Source organism: Austrofundulus limnaeus, unplaced genomic scaffold, assembly GCF_001266775.1.
Source record: "Austrofundulus limnaeus strain Quisiro unplaced genomic scaffold, Austrofundulus_limnaeus-1.0 Scaffold746, whole genome shotgun sequence".
NCBI lineage: Eukaryota > Metazoa > Chordata > Actinopteri > Cyprinodontiformes > Rivulidae > Austrofundulus > Austrofundulus limnaeus.
This window is the reverse complement of record NW_013953148.1, coordinates 129,457-139,620: the sequence shown is the minus strand read 5'-3', so window position 1 is coordinate 139,620 and position 10,164 is coordinate 129,457. Positions and strand designations below refer to the sequence as shown.

At 37.7% G+C, this 10,164-nt stretch overlaps 1 protein-coding gene across 1 annotated transcript in view; it reads right to left on the bottom strand.

Annotated features, from left to right (window-relative positions):
- The window catches only part of LOC106532295 (FH1/FH2 domain-containing protein 1), a 13,889-nt gene extending 8,746 nt beyond the window's left edge, over positions 1 to 5,143 (bottom strand). Inside the window, exons 1-4 of the mRNA XM_014028320.1 lie at positions 4,091 to 5,143; positions 1,821 to 1,961; positions 1,504 to 1,686; positions 1,248 to 1,367 (exon numbers count right to left, since the gene is read on the bottom strand). Coding sequence (XP_013883774.1) covers positions 1,248 to 1,367; positions 1,504 to 1,686; positions 1,821 to 1,961; positions 4,091 to 4,558 — 912 coding nt within the window. The 5' untranslated portion in view covers positions 4,559 to 5,143. The remainder of the gene's footprint in view (positions 1 to 1,247; positions 1,368 to 1,503; positions 1,687 to 1,820; positions 1,962 to 4,090) is intronic.
- Between the last annotated feature and the right edge of the window lie 5,021 nt (positions 5,144 to 10,164).

The window sequence follows — 10,164 nt, the reverse complement described above, 5'->3', positions numbered from 1 at the left end:
TTATTTCAGCCAGTAAGAATCCAAAAATATTATGGGAAACGATTAAGTCAGTGACAGGTGAAAGTAACAATAAAACATTTAATAACAATTCACAAATCTCAATAAATGGACTTTTTGTTTCTGATCATGAAAAAATTGCTAACTAATTTAATGAATGTTGTGGTATTATTTACCAAGAATGCAGAAACACGGAACAAATGCACAGAAAATCTGCGTGTATGGTCGTCAAAATGATTTAATTCTGAGCGACAACAAACAGAAGTCAATCAGGAAGTCTGTCGTGTTGTGACTGCCGCATCAGCAGAGAGCAGCCAATAATATAACATCATGATAACATCATGTGATATGCTTATAACCAATCACAGATCGCCAACTGTAACCATCTAACCAAATGACAGGGCTGTCAGCCTGGAAACACGTTATCAGAAATTAAAGAGGTCAGACATTACTGGAGTCTTGAAGTCTGGCCGATAGAGTAAAACAGCCAAAACTAGTTAATCATAAGATATGATCACTGGACAGTGTCAAGGTAGAACAGATATACACAATTAATTCATAACAATGAATATTTTATTTCTTCAGTAAGGACATACTGGTTAAATCCCTGGAGATGTTACCTTTTACGTGAGACATCAGAACGTCACTATTTTTGTTTAGACTAAATGACAGAACACACGATAAGACACATCAACTCTTTGTCTGCTTTAAACTTAAAGGCTGAAATGATCAGAAAGTATAAAATACAATACTGCATCTAACATTTAATTAACCAGTTACAAAATTTCCTTCAGTAACTTAAAGTAGCAAGCTAATAGCATACAGTAGCTAAAATGTAAATGTAGCAGAATAAAAATTGAAAGTAGTAAAAGGTTAGCTAAATGCTAAAAGTAGCAGAATTGTAGCCAAAAACTAATAGTAGCAAAATCAAATCAAATCAACTTTATTTATAAAGCACTTTAAAACAGCGGTCGCTGACACAAAGTGCTGTACAAGATATTATAAAAGTAGTAACAGGCTAGATAATAAGCTAAAATTAGTAGTACAGTAGCTAGAAACAGTAGCAGAATGTTAGATTAACTAGCAAAAATTCAGCAAAAAAAGCATAGCACCCAACTTCTGAATTAGCTGAAGGTCTTTATACATGAATAGCTAAAATAGCACAAAGAACAGAAGTCATCAGATGGCAAAAATGCACAGACAATTAAAAGCCAGAGACTTTGTAGTGAATTAACTTTTGAATCCCTAACCTTACAGCCATTGAGGAAGTTACCRATGGCTAGCACCGTGGCTAGAATACACCTGAAGGTCTGGCTGGATGCCAGTTGCTCCATGGCCAACTTCAGGTGGAAAAGAGGCTCAGCAATTTCCTTTTAAAACAAAGGACACATCGAAAGGGTCTTTGTGAGAAACACAGAACAGGTGATTCATCAAGTTTGTTTTATTTTTAGTCGTTGATTGCAAGGTGAGTTGGTGTTATGTTTGTGTGACAGTGTTTCCACTTACTCTCTCTAAGGAGTCATAGTCCAGAGCAAAGACCCACAGTTGGATCCTGGTGCTCAGGTAAGGGATCTCTCCCAGAGTGAGGAGACACAGCTCAGCCTGGGCCAGAGAAGCGTGGGGGTTCTGGACTTTGGCCTCCTTGATCAGACTCAGTTCTTCTTCTGTTGGAATCAGAGCTTGAAGCCGCTGTTTTTACAATAAATACAAAAAGACACAAAAGTCAAATGCATATTTTTTAAGCTGGACATTTTGTCTGAGCAGAAGTAAATTTTAATGGTCGACCAGAGTGCAAAATCTGGAAAGGATGCCCTGTGTCATACCTGAACATCCTCTCTGTCCAGCACGCTGCTGTCCATGCTGTAAATAGCCGGGGGAAGGAGGCGGGGAGGGGGCAGGCTGCTCAGGGCGATGGTTATGATGTTACTCCTCTTCATTCCCAGCACTGAGATACACGTCTGCTTCTGTGACATGATAGAAGCAGTTCAAAGCAGTTTAAAAGCAAAAGTGAGACACATTTAGGCTAAATCTTGTTTAATTMAAAACCTAGCATTCCTTGAAGGAATCGCCCGCTGCCTGTCATGGCACACAGAGACAAAAACAATACAACCTTTCTCCTTCTGTGGCAGGCAATAATACAAGAATGTTATGATTTTAAAAGTAACATCAWAGATAGCAGCAGCCTGAATAATTTAAAATATTAGGGAATAAGTTTGTTTCTGTGTCTTCCATGATCTTAAACAAAAGCTAAGATGGTACAATTACATACATTTCATAAATGTCTAACAAAGCTTAAAAAATTATAAATTTATAGTTTTTTTTAGGAAGATAAAACCTTATGTACACGACTCTTTTTTCCTTGTAAACCCTAGGGATGGACATAAACATCAATACAATAAATGCCAAGATGAGAACTGGTATCAGCTCAGTACTTTAGTTGCAGTTACTTTTCTATACGTTCAGCGAGTTATTCAAATTTCTGCTCTTTCTTTATCAATTTATTTGAGTTTTTGACTTTAGTTTTCACAAAGACCTACATGCAACTACAGGCATATTTTTGTTTTGCATTCGACATTGTTATATGCAWCTTTTGTTACACTATTGCTTACTTTTTGTTTGTCTTTTGCGCTAGTGACTTTTTAATGTGTGTAGTAGAAGGTAATAGGGGAACTMTTTTATTGTCTTTAGACTATTACAWGGTTTTATATGACTKTAGTTTGTTAAARTGTTTTTATTTGCGTACAACCATTGTCCTGTGTTATATCATAAGCGACTAACTGAAGGCAAAATCACAAAAATGAAAAGAAGTCAATGAACATAGGACTTCAAGTAAAAAGCAACAGGTATTTTCAACATTGRCAATACTAGCCCTGTATTYATTTGGTATTGGATCAATATCGAAATTCCTAATATCGCTCACCAAACCCTACTATGCAGTTGTATTTTCTCTTGTAACAACACCCTTTATTTAGGAGGAGAACTGCAATGAGTGCTGCAACTCTAAAGTGCCAGTATTAAGGGCAATTCCACTCTCTTGATATTATGATTTTATCATTATGAGTCCCACACCAGTATGATCAAGCCTTCAGTGAAAACTATCTGTAGTACTTTCAAGTCATAAGGTCAATGTGAAGTCAAGTCATTCTGGTTAAAGGAGACTTGTCGTGCTTTTATATCCTTCTTTTTCACATTTAAATCATTCAGCTGAGGTCTATATAAAGTGGAACTGCAATGCTTTGTTCTGAATTCCWCCTTACTGTAACTCCACAAGCCCCTCTTTCACCCCTTTTCTGAGGTGTGTCTCAGATCAACTTGTTTTGATGCTGYYTCTTTAAATCCAAATGAGGCRYTTCACACCCCGCCCTCCGTCCAGCTTCCAGACTGGTCCATTCCAGTTTGATAGAGGGGGTTACAGATATCTACAGCTATGTAGCAGCCCATAAACATTTTATAAATTTACAGTAATCAAAAGATTTGTCTTTATTAAAAGACATGTCCATCCAGCCGTATATGCTGGAGCCAGAGTCTGACTCAGAGTCAGAGGAGAATGAAGATGACCAAATTGTAGTTGGTATAAGTTCATACCTTATATGGCAATTCCGTCAAAAATTCTTGACTTATTTCAGAACTGACTGGGTTGAAAAATRTGATACAAACAAATCATAAAGATATCTAAACAGCACCAGGAGTTACTAAATTAAAATTTCTGCACTCCTAGAAACTCCTAGAACACAACAAAATGAATGTAACAGCTAMAACAGTGGATTTTGAATTATYTGCCCTCTTTAAAGTGATAGTCTGGTCATTTTTGAASTGATGTTCTGTCAAATAATTAWAGGTTTAYACATTTTTCAAACCATATTCCTGCTCCTCAAAATCCACCATTTAGTTATACTACAGTAAAGCACAAATGAAAATTCACACAACGTACAATTCAAACACTGACTACAGAGATGAMCTTTCATATTTTTTACCAACATCATAGTCACTTAAATTCTTTGAAAAGGTATTTAGATGGTTATATAGATGCTCTGTACCCACATACAGTTTACAAAGTTCATTTGCAGAACAGACAAGGCCTCATCAGTCTCACCTGCCGACCAGTAGCCACACTAAAACTGGTGTTACTGGTCTTCGATTCAAACAAGAACTCCAAACGGTTTGTATCCAGATGCACTGGTTCAAGTCCTGCCCAGATAGTCTGCGTCCCAAAGCGCGTCATCCGAGGAAGAGGGGTCAGGTTCTGCAGTTCCCTCCAGTGGAGCTTCAGGGTACGACTTTTAATGGCCGCACCGTTCGGGGAAGCTGGTGAAGGTGTTGCTAAAGGAGGCGGTGGAGGTGGAAGAGGAGGAGGAGGAGGAGGGGGCGCCGGGGTCCTTTTTGGGCATTTTGGTATTAAAGACGATGCCTGGATCTCTTCGTTCTCTACACTGTCATCATCGTCCCAGAGGTCTGAGAAGTCCAAGGTGTTGAGGCAAAGACGGGCAGCTGGTTTTAAGACCGCATCCCAGGAAACGTCAAAGTCCCAGGTCCGGTCCTTGTTTTGATCAGACTGCTTCATTTGACTCCTTAAATTTTTTGATGACTCAATAAAAAAAGTCTTTCAGCATTTGTTGAATCCAAAAACGTGTTTCTTCCGCATACCAAAAAACAAAAAAAACCCAAAACAAAACAAAAAACGTTTGATCTTTGGGTCTAAAACTTCTACATTAACGCAAAACTTCCCACTTTCCCTATTTTTCCTTCTCACTGTCATCAGCCAGCACCTTCCAGAGTCTAAAACTGTGTGAAGATGTGTGGATGCTCTGCCTCACTTGTCCACCACAGGAGCGCATAGCTCACACGCCCAAATCACAATGTCTGAGCCACCTCTGGCTGTTTTCACTTCACCGGAACCTGTAATTGCCTCGTCAGCTGTGTTTGTCCCTCAAATCAAAATCGACAGCACCCGTCTGATCTAAACGCCCATTGTCGCCTGCTTTACTGACCAGAAGTCTGAACCTCAGATCGGGAAAAAAAGACTTCTTGTGCGTTCTGGTTTAAATCCTGAGAAAAAAGTACCCGGTACATGAAGTTTTTTGTTCCTGCAGCTTCTCCAGATTATACAAATGGCATTCCTCTGCAGTTAGCCCCTGTCCGTCATCGTCCTCGGTCTTTCTAGAAGTGGCAGGTCCTGAGAGTTTCAGTTAGGGGAAGAGGGATGCACCAGTGCATCAGTTTTGGCTTATTTGAGCTGCGCCCTTTCCTTTAATTTCCTTATCTTCCCTGCATCTCATGTTTGTACGGGTAAAGCCACACACAAATTCTTCTATCTGCCTCTGTAGATCGGCTACTTCCGTCTTCTGCAGATAGCACACATCTTCATTTCTCTTTCTTCTCATTCTTCTGTCAATTTTATGAAGACGTATCGCTCTTACGTAGCCCTTTCCGTTTGGGAGGAACAAGTCTGACAAGCAGAAATCAAACCTTGAGGTTGTATAAACATTGCAAGGCAGAACGATTAAAAACAGATACCAAACACGTAATATATATATATATATATATATATATATATATATATATATAGGGTTTATAAAACACACAGTCTTAAGTTGTGTTTTCAGAGGTCATTTGCATGGTCCACATGCAGCTCTAATGAGGATCCCCTCCCTTGACCATTAGGTCTCTCCTAATTACACTTTATCTCACCCAGTGGCCCGGCTGTCTACAGGCAGCAGCACTCATGGGACATTTTGGCTGAAATTAGCTCTATTTGCTGAGATTGAGACTGTTTACCATTTGTTTATTTACAGACGGCTGTAATGCCTCCTGCAAAATAAGCACAGTTGACGCTTTTAAGGATAAAATGAGCAATACTTGACAAAATGCCTTCTGCCCACTGACGTTTATGTCARAGTTTTAAATGATGATCTTGCACGATCTGGTAGTGATCACGAAATGTGTTGGGGATGACTCTCAGCTACTACCACATCAAGTTTGAAATCAGTAACCGTAACATTGACTAAGTTGTGGCTGTTTTTTGTGATTTTAAAAGTCAATTGGATGCGGTCGACATCTTGAATCAGGTTGACTATCATGTTGTGGATGTGYAGACAATCATTACTTTTGGGTRGAAAAAAATCTATCCAGTGGTTTATAAGATAGTTTGCTAACAGACACACACACTGGGGCAGACACATTATTGCTAAYGATTTGCCTTTGGCAGCAGATAAGAACATATCTGCTCAAACAAATCATGAATTAAACATRTAGTGGATTTGTTTAGTCAGCAGGCAGTTTGAGCTGCAGCTGCAGTGATTTTGGTGACGATGTGGTGCCTGACTGGAACCGACAGATCCTCAGCAGGAACAGAACACATCCGGAGGTTTTCTGTTTCTGTCAGTGTCTGGGTCGTTCCGTGTCTCCCTGTGTGTCTCGCTGTGGTTGTGTAAATAAATGCATCTCTTCTCAGCTGCTCCTCTGCGGGTCCCACAGCAACCACCGAATGTGGTCTGACATTCACAGCAGCGAGATAAAGATCATGGTGCAGATGACACGTAATCGCTCTGGGTTTGAAGTTCTTTAGGTGCTGGGTCATGGAACTGGAGTCTTTGATTCTTTCATTTGAAGGGATTATTTGAACTGAGCAGTGGTCCCCAATCCAGGTTTCTGAAGACCACTTTCCTGCATGTTGTAGTAGTTTCCCTGCTTTTCAACAGGTCTTTACGTTCTGCATAAACTTAAGTTAATCTTTCATTCATTTCAATCAAGTGTGTCAAAACRCAAAACATCTAAAACATGCAGGATGGTGGCCCTCTAGGACTTTAGATATGCTAAAAAAACAAAACAAAAAAAATTGCTAAATAAAAGCAAAGTAAAAAGAGGCCAATCAGTTGACAGAAACTAAAAGTAGCAAAACACCAGTTTGAAAGATGCAACAGGTTACCTAAAAACTAAAAAGGCAAAAAAGTTTGCAAAACTAACCCAATTTTAGCTAAAATTAAAAGAAGCAAAAAGCTAAATTAAAATAAGAAAAGGTTAGATAAAAACATCAAAAACTTATCTAGAGGTTAAAAGTAACAAAAAACTAATGAGAAGCTAAAAGTAGCTAAAAGTTAGCTAAGCAAAAAGCAAGCAAAAAGTATTTAGCTAAAATTAACTAAAGGCTAAGTAAAAGTAGTAAAAGCCTAGCTGCTAAAAGAAGAAAAATGCCAGGTTAAAGGTAAAAGTAAGCAAATTTTAGCTGAAAGATCAAAAAAGCAAAAGGAATGATAAAATATTAAAGTAGCAAAATCGAAAGCCAAAAATAACAGAATGGTATCWAAAATATAAAAGTATGCTTAAATTAGCCAAAAAATATAGCCAAAGGAAAACTAAAATCCTAAAGTAGCAATTAAGGCTGCTAAAGGCAAAAAATAGCATATAGGTAGCTAAAAAYGAAAAGTACCATAAAAGATAAATAKAAAGCAAATGTGAAACTGATTTCAAATATGTTTTAAGTTGAATGTTTGGAAAGTATAAAAGTTAAAGAAAACAAATTTCACTGAATCTCCTGAATGAGTTAAATGTTTTGATATGAATGAATAATGTAAAACAAAGTAAGCATAAAAGAACAGGAAGAAAATATTGTGAATGATGAATCAGAATTCACACAACTAGGTCACCGCTTTAGTTTTATAGATGGTTTTCAGTGACGTCATCATCTGGGACWTTTTTACCCTCCGCACCCTGTTTGTGGGATAGTATTTAKCTTGYAKYGATAAAACCARTATGGGAGAACCACAAAAGCAAGGGAGAAAAAATGCAAAAAAGGCCACGGAACGACRCAGACGAGCATGACCAGGATAATACTTTGTATTTAAAACATGCCTTTCAGGAAACCCATGGATCTACTGGATAATAAAGCTAAATCAAGGTATTTATCTTTATTGAAAGTAGCGATCCTTACGAGCTGCTGAAGTCTGCAGAGCTGACAGGCTGTGCTGACATGACTCTGTGTGACTTTCTCTGATATTATTACTAACTATATCTTACATACTCCAAATGTGTACATACTGCATAATAAGGAGCTTTTTGTGATTATAATCTGATACTGTCAGTGTTTCTACGTTCGTGTGTACAGGGGTAGATTGCATAATATTCAAAACACTTTTCTGTTCAAAGTGCACAATCTATTTCTTTTTGTTTTAGTTAATTAACGTACTATGCGGCCACTAACCATGGCAGGAGTGATCTGAACACACTCTGGAATCCTGAGGAGGGTGAAATCTTTGTGGATGACTATCACCAGCCACAAAATCACGTTGCTTTGCCAACAGTTCTACTTCTCCTTAGTGTTTTTACGCCGTCTGTTTTTTTAAGAGCGTCTCTCTGCCACACAAGCAGCACAGTTTTGTAACTAACTCGAATGCAAATTTGCTCCATAACTGTTAAAACAACATATAATAGAAACATACTACATAAACAATCTAGACTGTATACATTTCTGTGCTGTAGACTATCCCCTCTTACGCATTCGCAGCCACGAATATGGCAATTTGATCACATGATCTTGCAGGTCGCTACGTCATTTCAAAACCATCTACTGGATAAATGTTGTAGCAATCACTTTATATTTTTAATAGGATTCAACATAAGGACAACTGGTGGATTTGAAATCCTAACCCAAATGATTTACAGCAAAAATGTTACATTTTGAGCTTAATGTTTCTTCATAAGATACAGYTTAGTGGTAAGATATCCCACTTAACGTTTATCACTGAACATGCATCACTTTTTTTTAAGCAACTCAAAGATTCAGTTTCCTCAAAGACAAYAACATACCAGAGTATCACATGGCCTCAGAACACATATTCACACAACAATAGAGCCTGGTCACTGAAGGTATTTACAGTAGGTAGTCTTCTTTATTTAGATTTGATGATTAGAGGGTTACCAAAACCACTTTCACATTGTGACCTAAAACCAGGCTGAGGATAAAAAAAGCAACAGTTTGGTCTTTTCTGCATGACTGTTGGGTTTGGTAACTGGTCTTAAAAAACACAAAAATGCCTCTGACTCAGTTCAATTTGCAGATAGTGAACTGAAATTATATGTTGTAGTTGCTGAGCCTGATCCTCAACACGTTCTGAACGCTAACTGGACTCAAAATGACTCAATAATAAACAACAAAATGAACCACTGGATGGATTTTGATGAAAATTCCAGAAAATAATTACTGGWTGCACATCTACAACTGATTATCTTTTTGGAACTGACCCAATTCAAGATGGCTGCCAAAGCCAGCTCACCATATAAAACACAAAAATGGCTGTGACTTGGTCAGATTTACTAAGAATATGTTAAGTATTTGTAGCTGAGAATCTGTCAAAACTCTTCAAGTGCTACTGGTGTGTTAGATATTTGTCTTTCTCAACACAAATGATTTTATGAATTAAAAAATCTGACATGAAAGGTGATGAGTCATATGTGTCCCTTCAAGGTATTCTAGACCTTTCAAAGTTCACTTGCAGAACAAGAAAAACTGGGGCTAACTGGGAATCATTTCATCGTTTCCCATTTCTTTTGGTTTTGGTTTTGCTTTGCATAAATGGAAAGGCTAACAGGCCAGAACAGTCAGATCTGATGCAGATAAGATGGCGGGGAAGGCAAAGGAACCTTATTTGGGAAAATTCAATGACATTACTTTTCCAGTGCTACTTGTACTTGACTTTATGTGCATTCGAAAGTGGGTTTTTTTTTTGTCTCTTCAGATGGAATCAGTAGAAGTTCATTAAAGGTTTTGTAGTAAATTAGAACAACCACATTAGACTGATTGGTGAACAGAGAGGTGTGCTGGATGTTGGCCCACTTAAACCTGTATTTATGGTCAAATAAACCAAACTAAACTTGTTTGTTCAAGAATAATCTTGCATTTTCTTTAAACAGCCCCACATCACTAGAGTTAACATAAGCAATTAATGCAAGTTAAAAAAAAAACATCAAGTGATGTGTTGAGTACAAAGTATGTGTTATGAATAAAACTCAGTCACTAACACTTCAAAGTCTTTTTGATTGATTATAGGCATTTTTGTGTTGGATGTTGCAACCATCTTGAATTGGGTTGACTCCAAAAGTTAATATGTAAAGTGCATGTATGTATGTAAAGTGTGTTAATATGTAAAGTGTTAATATGTAAAGTGTTAATAT